The sequence below is a fragment of the Osmerus mordax genome, chromosome 12 (genome assembly GCF_038355195.1).
Source record: "Osmerus mordax isolate fOsmMor3 chromosome 12, fOsmMor3.pri, whole genome shotgun sequence".
In the NCBI taxonomy this organism is placed as follows: domain Eukaryota; kingdom Metazoa; phylum Chordata; class Actinopteri; order Osmeriformes; family Osmeridae; genus Osmerus; species Osmerus mordax.
In genome coordinates this window covers 7,901,436-7,917,306 of record NC_090061.1, presented here as the reverse complement: position 1 = coordinate 7,917,306, position 15,871 = coordinate 7,901,436, and the positions used below count along the sequence as shown (strand labels likewise).

The 15,871-nt window shown below is 46.5% G+C and overlaps 1 protein-coding gene across 1 annotated transcript in view; it reads left to right on the top strand.

The window, feature by feature from the left end:
* The window catches only part of LOC136953844 (dedicator of cytokinesis protein 2), a 55,331-nt gene extending 40,067 nt beyond the window's left edge, over window positions 1-15,264 (top strand). The window contains exons 27-51 of the mRNA XM_067247283.1: window positions 1,799-1,897; window positions 2,073-2,167; window positions 3,532-3,610; window positions 3,756-3,856; window positions 4,195-4,253; window positions 4,447-4,595; window positions 4,928-5,013; window positions 5,297-5,453; window positions 6,782-6,822; window positions 8,225-8,315; window positions 9,932-10,042; window positions 10,202-10,291; window positions 10,903-11,007; window positions 11,502-11,643; window positions 11,844-11,925; window positions 12,133-12,217; window positions 12,433-12,519; window positions 12,608-12,784; window positions 13,097-13,180; window positions 13,316-13,453; window positions 13,550-13,674; window positions 13,947-14,139; window positions 14,369-14,474; window positions 14,559-14,710; window positions 14,809-15,264. Coding sequence (XP_067103384.1) covers window positions 1,799-1,897; window positions 2,073-2,167; window positions 3,532-3,610; window positions 3,756-3,856; window positions 4,195-4,253; window positions 4,447-4,595; window positions 4,928-5,013; window positions 5,297-5,453; window positions 6,782-6,822; window positions 8,225-8,315; window positions 9,932-10,042; window positions 10,202-10,291; window positions 10,903-11,007; window positions 11,502-11,643; window positions 11,844-11,925; window positions 12,133-12,217; window positions 12,433-12,519; window positions 12,608-12,784; window positions 13,097-13,180; window positions 13,316-13,453; window positions 13,550-13,674; window positions 13,947-14,139; window positions 14,369-14,474; window positions 14,559-14,710; window positions 14,809-14,871 — 2,697 coding nt within the window. The 3' untranslated portion in view covers window positions 14,872-15,264. The remainder of the gene's footprint in view (window positions 1-1,798; window positions 1,898-2,072; window positions 2,168-3,531; window positions 3,611-3,755; window positions 3,857-4,194; window positions 4,254-4,446; window positions 4,596-4,927; window positions 5,014-5,296; window positions 5,454-6,781; window positions 6,823-8,224; window positions 8,316-9,931; window positions 10,043-10,201; window positions 10,292-10,902; window positions 11,008-11,501; window positions 11,644-11,843; window positions 11,926-12,132; window positions 12,218-12,432; window positions 12,520-12,607; window positions 12,785-13,096; window positions 13,181-13,315; window positions 13,454-13,549; window positions 13,675-13,946; window positions 14,140-14,368; window positions 14,475-14,558; window positions 14,711-14,808) is intronic.
* The last annotated feature ends 607 nt before the right edge of the window (window positions 15,265-15,871 follow it).

Below are 15,871 nucleotides of genomic sequence, written 5' to 3'. Positions count from 1 at the left end.
GATTGAGATAAAAAAAAAATCTTAAATCCAAGTTTTCTGAATGTTTGAAATTGACTCATGGGGGGTGGGTGTGTATGTGTGTTTGTGAAGATTGTGTGTGTGCTTGGGCCCCGATAAGACACCAGAGCTGGCAGCTATACCATACAGTAAAGAAAGACCACAGTCCGTTTGGGATCAGACGGAGGAGGAGAGGGATGGAGGGTGGAGAGATGAAAGCGAGTGGGTCTTGTCAGTGTGTCATGTTTAACCAGGGAGAGAGGGATAAGCATCCTACACATTCCTAATGAGATAATTATGTAACCCTGATTACCAAGGAATTGCAGTATATGTGTGGGTGTGTGCACATGTGTGTGTACGAGAGAGAGTTTAAGTGTGAGCTTGTTTGTGTGGATGTGGTTTTCGGCTTGATGTGATCCGAAACGTTATTATCATTTTTTTTATGCAGGTATTCTTGGGTTTTCATTGAACTGTCTTGGCGGGGGTGTGTGTGTGTGTGTGTTTCCATGTCTGAGCGAGGGCAATGTTTCAGTTGAGATTGTTAAAGGCTAGGCCTCCCAGCGACTCCACTCTCAGCATCAGAGAACACGCTTACAGCAGCAGAATATAAATGTGTGTGCCGGTGTTTGCTTGTGCGTGTGCGTGACCTGTGTAGGACTTGATATCACTGTGCTTTGCAGGTAGTGAGGATGCATGTCTCCACAGCAATAAAAGACACCACACCTACACGCGTCCCAAGCACACACAGATGGACGAGCACAGACACACACAGTCCTTTTCTCATCACGAGAGAGCCGGCAAACCAACCATATGACGGATGTCTTTGCTGTCAAATATCCATCCATCAGCACTCACTTCCCCCTTCCTACATCACTCGACAGCCTCACCAACAGAGATGGAGAGGGGGAAGCAGGTAGGGATAGGGAAAGAGAAGGAAAGAGAGAATATATTAATTCCTGTCATTGAAGGCAGATCAGAAGGGCACGGATGGTCGGTACATTTCTCTCTCTATCTCTCTATCTGACTCTGACTCTCTCTAAATGTGTCTCTATTTCTATCCTTCTCTCTGTATCTGTATCTCTATTTGTCTCTCTCTTTTTTTTACTCTTTTATCTTTCGCTTATTCCTATTTTTCTCCTCTTTGTCCTTTTTACCCCCTACTGTAATTAAATGGTTTGAATGTAACATTTAACCTTGTTTCACAAGGGGGGGGGCAACACAGTTGCACACGCACTTAATACACTCAGCCACATCCACTTTTCAGACATGTGAAATTGGATGCTAGCCTTGCCAAATCGCCAACCATCCTAATCTGAATACATTCTAGCAAATGGGCAAGTATCCCAAGCAAAGATAAAAAACCTAGGACTCTAATCCCTGTAAATGAATTGGGACATGATTAATTGTAGTACGTAAACAAACTAAAACTAAAAACAACTGTAGATTGATGAGAAGCTGAGACCTCCTTGCTAGTAATGCTCAAGTTGTCAGAAGATGCAAACATCAAAATGTGCTGTTGACATTCACAATTTGTGATGCAGCTTTGAATCATAAGCTCGGTTCACCCTTGACATGCCAATATGTCAGAACATGAGATATGGCTTCCGTACAATAATTCAACTGCTGTGTGTGTTTAAGTTTTACGTTTGGTTTATTGTCCTTTGTAACAAGTATATATACAGATAGCTTGGAATATTTAGGTCCTGCTCCTCCCAACTGTATGTGTGTGTGTGTGTGTGTACGAGCATGTAGTTGTGCGTCGGCCGTCACATAAATGTGTTTGTGTGTGTGTGTGTACCAGTCCAGGGTGGTGGCCTGTATGACAGCAATCCTCAGCCAGATGGAAGACAGTCACTACTCACGCTACATTGAAACCTTCTCTGGAACATGCGACCTGGTGGTAAGTCCTGACACACACCACATACACACATACACACATACACACATACACGTACACACAGAGCCACATACATCATGCATACAGTAAACATAACACGCACACAATAAGTAAGACAACACACACACACATCAAGTGCAGTATCACATACACACTAACACAGTCTGGGGGTTCACAGGACTTCCTCATGGAGACGTTCCTGCTGTTTAAGGATCGGATCGGAAAACATGTGTATCCATCTGATTGGATGGCCATGATCATGGTGCAGAACAGGTATCACACACACACACACACATCATGGTAAGCTCCACGGTCAATGCCGAGACCAGGTTGTGAGCCCAGCAGGGTCCACAGTCCATCAGATGTATTACGTTTATCTGGTTGAGGTTAATGCAATTAGCTGGCATCAGGCCGGCATAAGCCATTAGGCCTAGTTGGTACGTAGGCGGCTAGCATGAAACTAATGTTAGCCTAGTAGGTAAGCAGGTGGCTAAGGCTAATCTCAGCCTGATAGGTAGGTGGATAGCATTAGGCTAATGTTAGCTTAATTTATAGGAAGGCAGTTAGCATGATGTTAATGTTAACAGCACGACAGAAGTTTGTAGTGTGAGCATGTTAGTGGACAAAGTAGACATACAAAACAAAGTCCACCCAGTTTGCTGCTTGGCTGAAGTTGGGTTTTGAATGTTGTGTAATGTACGTGTTCTGTTTGTGTTCGTGTTGCTGTGGGTATCTGGGAGATATTCACTGAGCATGTGTTGGACAGCATTGCAGACTTAAAGAAACACACACATACACAGACACATACACATTCACACCCTCACTCAGAGAATGATAAGGGACACGGAGACTGCTTGGGGAGAAATGAGCAGATAGGCAGGGAATCCAAGAAAGAAATGAGAAAGGGAAAAGGACGATCGGTTCTTTTCCCAGATACTGTTGACACAGACAGATTGCATTTGACTTTGCTTCCCATTTTAGTAAACTTTCACATCACAAATTGTGCTGTCTAGAGCAGGTTTTGGCAAGTGTAGAGTACCAGAGTGAGTGAGGTTAATTTAGATCATACTGTAGTTATCTCTAATTTACATCAAGGGAGTTTGCCCCCCGATTAGGAAGATTAATAAAAGAAAAAAAACAAGCTTTCTTAATGACTGATGATGATGACAAAACATTAAAAAGCAATGCGTTTGAAAATATATAGGTCAAATAAATAAAACAATTGTGAGAATTATTGACCACTAAATCTGCCCAGAAGACTTTAATATTCTGTGAAATATAAATGTATTTTTAACTGTTTTGACATTCCAACTCTTGTTATCTTTTCTATCCAGCTAATACTAAAGTAATAGAGGATCATGGGACTTTTTCTCTGGTGTTCATCAGCTTGTGTGTTGAGTTTTGATCTGTGTAGGGGAGTCAGGTGGCTGAGCGGTGAGGGAATCGGGCTAGTAATCTGAAGGTTGCCAGTTCAATTCCCGGCCGTGCAAAATTATGTTGTGTCCTTGGGCAAGGCACTTCACCCTACTTGCCTCGGGGGAATGTCCCTGTACTTACTGTAAGTCGCTCTGGATAAGAGCGTCTGCTAAATGACTAAATGTAAATGTGTTTGTGTTGTCTTGTGTCTTCTCCATCAGAGTGTTCCTCAGGGCCATCAACACCTATGCAGACACCATGAACCTCAAGTTTCTTAACAACAACGACTTTGAAGTACAGGTCAGTGTGTGTGTGTGCGTGCATGTGTGTATTTGACAGGCAACGCTCGTCAGTATCGATCCAGTCCCCGCTTGCGCTTACTTGGATTTGATCTTGAATCACTTTCTGTCTCTCACTCTCTTTCTCTCTCTATCTCTATCATTAGTTGTGGAATAACTACTTTCATTTGGCCGTGGCGTTTATTACCCAAGAGTCCTTGCAGCTTCAGCACTTCTCCCCCACCAAGAGGACCAAGATCCTGGCCAAGTGAGTCAATACCCCCTTGTCTAATCGCCTCTGACTCACAGTCAAGATTGGGTCAAGACTGATTGAGACTTTGAGGCTTCGTTTTCCTTTTAGGTTGATGTTTGTGAAGACTCATCGTAGGTAGATTGCTATGAAACTATGCAGTTGTTTTAATGTCTCACACAGTCAAGACTCATTCAAGGCAGAGCGCTACGAGACAACGCCATGAATCGTTTGTTTATTCTTAACAATGGATACACATGGAGTATCTGAAACATTCACATAGTCGTCGATACAACCCCTGTTGGGTTGTTGATATGTGAGTCCTCTTTATTGAATAGTGGCTGTCTCGTCTGCAGGTATGGAGACATGAGGAGGCTCATTGGTTTTGCCATTAGGGACATTTGGTACAAACTGGGTAAGAAGAGACAGAATGTGTGTATCCACACGTGTGTGTGTGTGTGTGAGCAATGTTACTGTACAGTACATTCATACATTTATGAGCTTTTGTTACTCAAGGGACCCTCAGTGTTGTGTGTGTGTGTGTGTGTGTGTGTGTGTGTGTGTGTGTGTGTGTGTGTGTGTGTGTGTGTGTGTGTGTGTGTTTGTAGGCAGCCATAAGATCTGCTTCATACCTGGCATGGTGGGCCCCATCCTGGAGATGACTCTGATCCCAGAGGAGGAGCTGAGGAGGGCCACCATCCCCATCTTCTTTGACATGATGCTGTGTGAATACACACACTCCTCACACTTCCAGAAGGTAAGGGACACACACACTAGATCGCCTGTGCATGCACACACATGCACGCATACTTAGTTTGATTTACTTGATATGCAATGTAGATAGATATAAACTTTTTTCACTGCCTTGCTCTCCTTTTTGCTCTCTTTATTTATATCTCTCCCAACATTTCACTCTTCCCATCTCACTCTCTTTCTCAAATCATCTTTCTCCTGTTTCGATCCATTCTCATTTCTTTACCCTTTCTCTCCTTCTCATTTCTCTCCTTCTCATTTATTTACTCTTTCTCTCCTTCTCATTTCTCTCCTTCTCATTTCTCCCTCCCTCCCTCCATCCCTCCCTCCCTCCAGTTTGAGAATGAGATCATCCTAAAGCTGGACCATGAGGTGGAGGGAGGCGGAGGAGATGAGAGATACATGCAGCTGCTGGAGACCATGTGGGTAACTCCTCTCAGCCAATCCATTCACAGCCCCAGGCGGTCAAACCCCTCATCCATAACAATCTTTCATATGCATGCCCTGCAAGGCATGGGATCAGGAATCAGCCCCTATTGATTGTTTTGTATGTCTGTGTGATTGTCTCTCTGCCTCTGTGTGTGTTTATCTGTACCTGTACCTCTGTGTGTGGGCGTCCATTTGTGTGTGTGTTTTGCGAGCTTTGCTGTGCGTATGTGTGTTTTTACATAAATTTGTGCTCTGTATTGTATGTGTTTGTAACAGTCTGTTGGAGTGTTCAGCGGAGTACCCGGCGCTAAGGCCAGAAGTCGAGCACTTTGTCGCCTTGGTGAAGGGACTCCTGATTCGTCTCCTTGACTACCGCACCGTCAGGAGCGACGACAGCCGCAACAATCGCATGTGTTGCACTGTCAATCTCCTGGTAAGCTCCACCCACTTAGGAAGTAAGACAGACCATTACACAGCACTTCTCTTTTGGAAAGCTTTTTCTCTTTGTCCCTCCTTTTTTCACAATCTTCTGAAGGTCCTGACAGATCAGTTAGTCATCTCCACCCCTGGTTGACTGTTTGCAATTGGTTGCATAAACTTCCATTGTCATTCTTTTGTTTTCAGATGTCAAGTAAAAAAGAGCCCCGATATTTGTCAGCCCAAATACGTAGTTAACCTCTTCAGCAATCAAAGCATACAGCACTGTATGATAACATACCTAACATCTAAAATGTATCATCAACATCTAGAATACTCACACAGTATTCCATAATTCAGAGTATTGTCACATGACTAAACACAGACAGTTAGAACATCAACCAATCGATAAATACAAAGGCAGAGTCCCAGGCTGTGATAGGCTGGTATGTGTCTGTGTGTTTGTGCAGACTCTTCTCATCTCTGCAGCTGGTGGTAGCTCTCCTTTAGCCCAGGGCTAGGCATTAGCCATTCCGTTTCATTTGTGCCTGAATGGAAAGCCAAGTTTGTGAGGCTAACGAACATTAGCACAGTTTTTTACCCACATGCATTACCTGAAGCTAACAGATGTTACCATGGCTGCTCATCTACATACAGGACTAAACCTTTGGCCAACAGATGTTCGTGTACTGTCTCTTCCACATACATTACATTAAGCTAACAGACAGTGCGGCATCTCATCCGCATACTGTGTACATAACCTTAGGTTAACAGACATTAGCATATCTTCTTATTTGCTTTACATCTCCTGCATGAGGCTAGATATTAGCACTCCAAGGGGATTTTCAACAGATCCCAACAACACATCTGTACGAGCACCATGTCTCTTCTGGTGAATCATTTGCTTTCTCACATCTTTCCTGTTGTCTGCTCAAACAATATGCTGTAGAGGTGTGTGTGTGTGTGTGTGTGTGTGTGTGTGTGTGTGTGTGTGTGTGTGTGTGTGTGTGTGTGTGTGTGTGTGTGTGTGTGTGTGTGTGTGTGTGTGTGTGTGTGTGTGTGTGTGTGTGTGTGTGTGTGTGGAAGATGTCTCTTTCTGTGTGAGAGCTGGGGATGACACTGCAGGTCATATCCAGTCGTTCCACTCATCTGCTCTCCTAAGACATCATTAAACTTCATTATCGTAAACAGGGAATGTGTGTTGCTTTGAAACACACACCTACACACTGATTCTCTCTGAAGCATGCAAATGGACACGCACACAGATGAGCACACACCCAGACCAACACAAACTGTAAACTCACTAATCGGCATAAAGTAATGATACTCTCTCTTGTGCTGCAGAATTTCTACAAAGATATAAACCGAGAAGGGATGTATATCAGGTAAGACGTTTAAGTGTGTATAAAATGGATGGATGTATGCATGTATGAATGATATACTGAGGACTAGTTGCCATGCATATGACATGAGTGTCATGTGTGAGATGTGACCTTGTCTAGGTCGAGTGTCAGTGTGTGAATGTGAGTGAGTGTGTATGTGTGTGTGTGTGTGTATGTATAATCTGACAAGGGATTATCTCAGTCCTGCTGAATTAATGTCAAAATCCAGAGGATCAGGCCCTCATCTCACTGCAACATGTGAACTCGTTTTAGGACGGAAAGATGATGAGGGGGTGGGGGTGGGGGGGGGATAGAAAGAGAGAACAGTGAGTGTGTGTGTGTGTGTGTGTGTGTGTGTGTGAGAGAGAGAGCGGTGGAGAGAGAGCGGTGGAGAGAGAAAGTGTGAGTGAGAAAGGGAGAGAGATGAGAAAGGGCGATAGGGAGAGAGAGGGGGGGGGGGAGTGATAAGGAAAGAGAAGGAGAGATGGTCCACTCATGGTAGGAGGAAGAATAAGGTAGTGAGAATATGTACGGGGATAGAGGGATGGCTCGGGAAGGAGAGGTTAGTCAAACAACTGAAGTAGTGAGCATCAGATCAACCCGCAGAAAGAGAGAAATGAACTGATGGAAATAAAGATGGAGAGACAGAATCTATATGTCCAGACTTCCAGACTGCCTCATAGCTTTCCAGTCCCATGAACAAACTCAATCTTAAGACTGGTTCTCCACTATGCTCCAGAGAGCTACTGACAGGAGAGAACGAGAGATAAATAAAGGGAACGAGAGAGATAGATGGGGCGAGGGACAGAGGGAGAAAAAAAAGCAAGAGAGAGAAGTCAAATGCAAATGAGATAAATTAATGGTGGTGGGGGGGGGGGGGGGGGGGGGGGGGGGGTTTGAGTGACAGGAAGATGCACTATGATTCTCTAGAGGCATAGCAAGAGGTTGGCGTACATAGAAAAATGACAACAGGAATATAAGAGAAGGATGCCAGCTGGATGGCGGGTTGGGATAAAGAAATGTTGGGATGGAGGGTTTTTGTAATTCTGCCCTCTGTCTCATTAAAGATCCATGTGTTCGTCAGTGTTGATATGAGACACATACTCACTGAATACTTAAAACACACAACACCAAACAGACACTCACATACACTCGCACACTTTTATAACTTTATCAGCATGAACACACACACACCATCTCTAATTTAATTTTGCTTGTGAATTATGGAGATTCAGGATGTTCGTCTCCTCTGGTTTGACACCGTTAAGGTCAAACTTCAGTAGCGTGCATGCCAGCATGCTTGGCCCAGAAGCTCTGGCTTCTGTGGTGAACAGAGACACCTAGTGGCTTGACTGTTGACCTGCAGTCTGATGTAGAGTGTGTGTGTGTGTGTGTGTGACTACAGATACCTCTACAAGCTGCGAGACCTTCACCTGGATGTAGACAACTACACAGAGGCAGCGTACACCCTGTTACTGCACTCACGCCTGCTCCAGGTACACCCTGTTACTGCACTCACGCCTGCTCCAGGTACACCCTGTTACTGCACTCACGCCTGCTCCAGGTACACCCTGTTACTGCACTCACGCCTGCTCCAGGTACACCCTGTTACTGCACTCACGCCTGCTCCAGGTACACCCTGTTACTGCACTCACGCCTGCTCCAGGTACACCACACACACACTCACGCCTGCTCCAGGTACACCACACACACACTCACGCCTGCTCCAGGTACACCACACACACACTCACGCCTGCTCCAGGTACACCACACACACACTCACGCCTGCTCCAGGTACACCACACACACACTCACGCCTGCTCCAGGTACACCACACACACACTCACGCCTGCTCCAGGTACACCACACACACACTCACGCCTGCTCCAGGTACACCACACACACACTCACGCCTGCTCCAGGTACACCACACACACACTCACGCCTGCTCCAGGTACACCACACACACACTCACGCCTGCTCCAGGTACACCACACACACACTCACGCCTGCTCCAGGTACACCACATACACACTCACGCCTGCTCCAGGTACACCACACACACACTCACGCCTGCTCCAGGTACACCACACACACACTCACGCCTGCTCCAGGTACACCACATACACACTCACGCCTGCTCCAGGTACACCACACACACACTCACGCCTGCTCCAGGTACACCACACACACACTCACGCCTGCTCCAGGTACACCACACACACACTCACGCCTGCTCCAGGTACACCACACACACACTCACGCCTGCTCCAGGTACACCACACACACACTCACGCCTGCTCCAGGTACACCACACACACACTCACGCCTGCTCAAGGTACACCACACACACACTCACGCCTGCTCCAGGTACACCACACACACACTCACACCTGCTCCAGGTACACCAAACATACACTCACACAATATCTTTCTCTGATATAGAGTGAGGGATTCAGGGAACTGGTGAATTCATTTGATCCATGCCACACTCCAAGCTAAGGGCGAGCATGGTCGGTTTTTATTAGTTGATAAATGGATTCCCGTAGCGCCAGCCAATGGGCATTAATCCAGCTGATGAAGTCCAGAGGTGGGTTTATGGCATTGCGCTGGCCATGGCGTCTGGGTTACTATGGTGATTTATGGAGTGAGCGTGTGTGAAGGAGAGGGAGACCCCGACCTCTCTATCTCTCCATCTTTTTTATGGAGCTGTTACTGGCTTGGGAGAAGAGCCTGAAGAGAGGCCTGCAGAGGCACACACACACACCCGCATACACACACACATACACACGCATACACACAAAAACACTCCCATAACTGTAGTTATGCCGGAGTTTAATGGAGTTCTTAAATGTTCTTATAGTTGACATCAATCAGTTTCACCTGTCACACCAGCAGTAGTGTCAGAGATAGAAGCACGAGAATGATGTAACAGGCACCAGGCTCTCAGAGTTCCACCCAGAGCCTTTTATCCATCCATTTATGTGTGTTTCTGCATCTTTGGTTTTCTCTCCTCCCCTCCCTCCCTCCTTTCATTTCTTCATCCCTCTTTTTCTCCCTTACTCCCTCAATCTATTCCTTCCCGTCCCTCCGCCTTCCCTCCATCCCCCAGTGGTGTGATGACCCGTGCAACCCCCAGTTTGAGATCCAGGGCTCCCACACCCAGCGGCAGCTGAAGGAGACACTCTACGACACCATCATTGACTACTTTGACAAGGGCAAGGTCAGGCCCAGACACACACTGTCTCCACATGGCGCTAAGCTAAACTAAATTAAGATCAAATAAACTAAGCTAAGCTATATTAAACTAAAATAAGCAAACTGCTGTTGTATTCCCAGTATTCTTTAGTCAATGTGTGTGTGTGTGTGTGTGTGTGTGCAGATGTGGGAGGAAGCCATCACTCTGTGTAAGGAGCTGGCCAATCAATACGAGTTGGAGGTGTTTGACTATGAGCTTCTCAGCAAGAGACTGGTGAGACAAAACACACACATACATCCACGGACGCACAGAAAGGTGCACAGAAAGATATCAACACTGCAACAAGTTTATCATCCAGCTCACACTCACTCTGTAAACCTTCAATGACTCCCATCTCTCTCTCTCTCTCTCTCTCTCTCTCTCTCTCTCTCTCTCTCTCTCTCTCTCTCTCTCTCTCTCTCTCTCTCTCTCTCTCTCTCTCTCTCTCTCTCTCCCTCTCTCACATTCTCTCTAATTCTCCTTTATCCTAAGGTGTTACACCGTTTTGGTATTATTTTACAATACCTCCTCCCTTTCCTCTCCCCACTCCCTAGAGAGACTACATAAATATGACAGATACTGCCCTTGGCGTTCTTATCTGTCCTCCATTTTTCACTCTTGAAAATGCGTTATTTAGCCGACAGTGTTGTTGAGATACGAATGCTGTGCTTCACTATACATATCAATCTCTTTCTCGCTCTCCTCTCTGTCATCTCCACCCCCTACCCCTCTCTCCCTCTCCACCCCACTCTCCCTCTCTCCCTCTCCACCCCGCTCTCCCTCTCTCCCTCTCCACCCCGCTCTCCCTCTCTCCCTCTCCACCCCCTACCCCTCTCTCCCTCTAGGAAAAGCAGGCTAAGTTCTATGAGAACATCATGAAGATCCTGAGGCCCAAACTTGACTACTTTGCAGTGGGGTACTATGGACAGGGCTACCCTGCTTTCCTCAGGGTATGTATTTGTGTGTGTGTGTGTGTGTGTGAGAGAGAGAGAGAGAGAGAGAGAGAGAGAGAGAGAGAGAGAGAGAGAGAGAGAGAGAGAGAGAGAGAGAGAGAGAGAGAGAGAGAGAGAGAGAGAGAGAGAGAGAGAGAGAGAGAGAGAGAGAGAGAACAGAGTGGGGATATGAAAAGGCCTTCCAGTTTGTTCTTGCAACTTGAGTCTGCATTTATTCGTTGAACTTTTCCCTTTATCTCTCTCTGTCTGTCCCTTCTTGTCTAAGGCTAAATTCCATCTCTGAGGACAGAGATGGAATTTAGTTATGGTATGCCGTGAGTTTGCTTGGGCAATATTCAAAATATTTCTTAACCTGCCAATGAAGTACCACTAGTGCTGCTATGTGATACATTTGATCCAGAGCTTGTATATGTGTGTGTGTGTGTGTGTGTGTGTGTGTGTGTGTGTGTGTGTGTGTGTGTGTGTGTGTGTGTGTGTGTGTGTGTGAGCAGAACAAGGTGTTCATCCACCGGGGGAAGGACTTTGAGCGCAGAGAGGACTTCCTGAACGAGTTGATGAGTCAGTTCCCCAGTGCCGTGTGCCTCAACATCACCACCATGCCTGAGGATGACATCAAGAACTCCCCCATGCAGTGTATCCTCTCAACACACACACACACACACACACACACACAGGCACATACATGTATGGATATAAACACACAAACACACCAGACAGACCCACAAATGGCTCCACACCCATACACACCGACACAGATGCATATGCAAACACACAGTCCAGACCCACACACATGCTGGCATGCTAGGTTTCTGTCCCTGACCAGGCCATGTCAGATATCCAGTGTTTCACTGTCCAGACAGTTCTGGAGATCCCACCTCGTCTCAAGAGCAAGCCTGTTCCAGACCAGATCATCAAGTCAGCCTCACTCTCTTTCTGCCTCCCTTCTACTCTCTCTTTGTCTTCCTTCTCCCTATCTCCTCAACCTCTCTCTCTATCTCCCACCTTCCTTTCTCTCTCTTTTTCTTCTCCCTTTTTGAATTCTGAACCAGTATTATTCTGGTTGTATGGTACATGGTCAATGTTGGCGTTGAAAGGAAGGTGATGATGTTTCTGTTTCTGTAGCTTCTACAAATCCAACTACGTTCAGCGTTTCCACTACTCCAGACCAGTTAGAAAGGGCTCTGTTGACCCCAGCAATGAGTTTGTTGTAAGTGCCTGGAAGGCTGGCTGACTGACTGGCTGGCTGAGTGACTGAATTACATATTGTTATTGACCATCAATTACCATTTAATATCTGTTTATTTCATCTATCTCTGTCTGATTCTCTGTCATTTTTCCTCTCTCTGTTTATTTCCTTGTCTCATATTCTCTCTCTCTCTCTTATCTTTCCTCTCCCTCTGTCTTTATCTCCCTCTCTCCTAGTCTATGTGGATTGAGCGTACCACCTTCACAACTGTGTACAAACTCCCAGGGATTCTGCGTGGGTTTGAGGCCACAGACACAAAACATGTGAGTGTGTTTGTGTGTTTCTTTATGTTTCTGTGTGTGTCCTGTCCTGTTTGCTACTAGAACAGTCTAACTGACCTGTCTATCTCAGACTACCCTGAGTCCTCTGGAGAACGCCATAGAGACCATGGAGTCCACCAATGAGAAGATCCTCACCTTGATCAACCAGTACCAGGCCGACTGGAGCCTTCCCATCAACCCCCTCTCCATGCTGCTCAATGGCATCGTGGACCCGGCCGTCATGGGAGGCTTCGCCAATTACGAGAAGGTCGGACATCAAACTATCTTCATTTCCTCCAGCCAATTACAACCGTCACATACATTAAAGTCTCCATACATAATCTTACCAGCAGATAAACTATACACATATTTTTTATTTCCTGCCGACTTATATCTTACCCTTGAATTGATGGATATATATCTTGTAGGTGGATGACGTGGTTTGTGCTATGCTGTTTTTCCAATGTCTTAAGCCTAAAGTTGTAAGCTCGTTGTCATTCCTAGCATGCCGTTGGTAAACATAAATGGGTGTTTTTTGAGTGTAGTTTAGAGCATGTCTTGTGTGTGTGTGTGAGTCTAGGCTTTCTTCACGGAGGAGTACACCCAGCATCACCCTGAGGACAGAGACAAGCTGCTCCGCCTCAAAGACCTCATCGCCTGGCAGGTACTCAGGGCCCCAAACATAAGCACACACGCACTGCCATCCATTCAAGCATACACAAGCACACAGATGCACATGCACCAGCGTGCACACAAAGTCACACGCACACACATTTTCTATCCCCTGCCTTCCCCTTAGATTCCGTTGCTGGGCGGAGGAATCTCCCTTCATGGGAAGAGGGTGACTGACGACCTGCGACCCTTCCACGAGCGCATGGAGGACTGCTTCAAACAGCTGAGAAAGAAGGTGGAGAAGGAGTATGGAGTGAGAGAGCTGGTAAGAGGAGAGAGAGGAGAAAGACAGGAGAGAGAGAGACGGGGGATAAGGGTGGCATGTTTACTGTTGACACCTTCTGTCATCCCTCCCTCCTAGCCTGATATGGATGACAGGAAATCCACTCGTCCACATTCTGTCCTTCGCATGCGCCAGTCCATCATCTCTGTCTCTTCCATGCAGGGGTCTGAGTGTGGGACCCCCACCAAGTCTTTCCCTGACGGGTAACACACACTCACACACACACTCTCATATTCATGCACGCTTGTTCCTCTTGAACTCGAGGTACATGTTTACACGTTTACATGAATGACATTTTAAGCATTACATCTCTACTCTTCTCTCCTCTCTTGTTCTTTCTTTCTCTTCTCTTCCCCATCTCCTCTACTCCTTTCTCCTCTCTTTTGGTCTCCTCCCCTCCTCTCCTTGATGGTCCTCTCCTCCTCTCTCTGCTTACCTCCCCTCTCCTTTATTCTCCCCTCCTCTGGCCTTTAAGTGGCCCCTTCAATGACAACGGCGCCCCCCGGACCCCCGTCCTGCAGCACTCCAGCGGGAGTGTCAGCACGGCGGACGAGGGCGGGTTAGAGGGCGGGGTCAAGCTGAGGAAGTCCAAGAGGGGGAGGAAGAGGAGCAGCATGATCTTTATCACCGAGGAGAGAGAGAGAACCAGCACGTTGGACAGCAAGCGGGTGAGAGAGGAACACATAGATGGAGAGGAAGAGAGTAGAGAGCAGAAGATGAATGATAAAGGGGAGACGGTAGACTAAAGAAAAAGAAGATATATATATATACATATATACATATATACATATGTAGAGTTATACTTATTAAAAATAAGTTGTTATCATTTGCTTCAGTAGCACCCTCCTCAGCCAGACAGTATGTCAGTGTGCGCCCGTGCTCTCTGTCTCCCTCTAGCTGTCAAAGAAGCAAGAGTTTCGCAGTGACACCAACCTAGCAGACTCCAACGAAGGAAACGTCATGCTGACCAATGCCAACTCCAGATCCCTGCCTGCTATAACAGGTAACACACGCACCTACGCACGCACGCGCACACCCACACACACACACGGCATATCCTGTTTTCTGACGTTTTCCTGTTCCTCAGGCCTCTCTCTCTCAGTGGTCAGTGGGACTGAGGAGGCGGAGTCAGCGCGTTCCAAGAGGGACAGTAAGAGCATGTCCGTCTGTGTGCCCGGAGACAACCGCACCCCAGACAGGCGCTCCAAGGGGGTCATCAATCTCTTCTTCAAGACCAAGGTATGGTGGGAGATGCACACAAGCACATCCGCAGAGGGACACACTCAGACAAAGACACACTTCATTTTTCTGTATGTGTTTTCACGTCTGTCTGACAGACTTCCAAGCCAGATGATGGGAAACCTGGAGCTCCAGCTGGACACAAAGCTACTCATTTCTGATGACCAGGACAGAACAGAGTTCAAGTCACCAGATAACAACATTCCTCGATCCCCAGATCCCCAAACTGTAGGGAATGCAGTGCCTTCATCATGAGCCATACAGCTGATCAGCTGAGCTTATTAACTTAGATACATGCAGCCACACAAATACACTCAGCTTATACACACACTTTTCCCCCTCCACATACGTACACACATGCATGTACACACACACGCACACAACATGCTACTGTTACATTTTTGTTTACCTGTGCCATCATATCTTGTAGTTCCCTCTGAAGCCTCACGGTGGCAATATTGAATCGTGCTGTTAGATAGTGGTCTCCTGTCCAGTAAACAGCACTTCCCTCAAAAGTACCCCTTTAGCAAACACAACAATAAAGCTGACAATTGTTATCCACTATTGAGTTTTCTTTTTATTTCTTTCCCTTCAACTTTGACACTTTCAATGTGTTTCAGAACCTTTCAGGATCTCTCTGGCTCTCCCTACTTCTCTCTTTTCCTTTCCTTCCCTTGTTATATCATCTGGTCCTCTGATGCTGCCTCATCTCCGAGCCCCCTGACCCCCTCCCTCTTCCCCTATTTTCTTCTCCCCTCCTCTCTGAAACAGGGGTGGTAAGCACCCAGAGAGCTGCTGATACTGAGACTTCTAATTGGCTGTTGGGTAATCCCTAATCTGACAGCACATCAAACCAGAAATCCTTCCTCTTATTCCCCTCCCATGGGACTAGTCACAAGGGTGTGTGTGCATGTGTGAAAACCCTTGACAGGCTGACGTCGTTGAATGTTGGAGTGTGTGATTGGATAATGGAGAAGAGAGGGAGAGATAAGGGGAGGAAGAGGCGAGAAGCTTATTTGTTGTGAAGCATTATGAACAGATAAATGCTAGAGAGACGTCAAACATGGATTCCAAAACAGAACCCCATATTTTTGAACTTTGGAATAAGGAACACCGTCCCTCTTATGGTCTGCACATGTCAATTCCTGCTTGAGAAAGCCC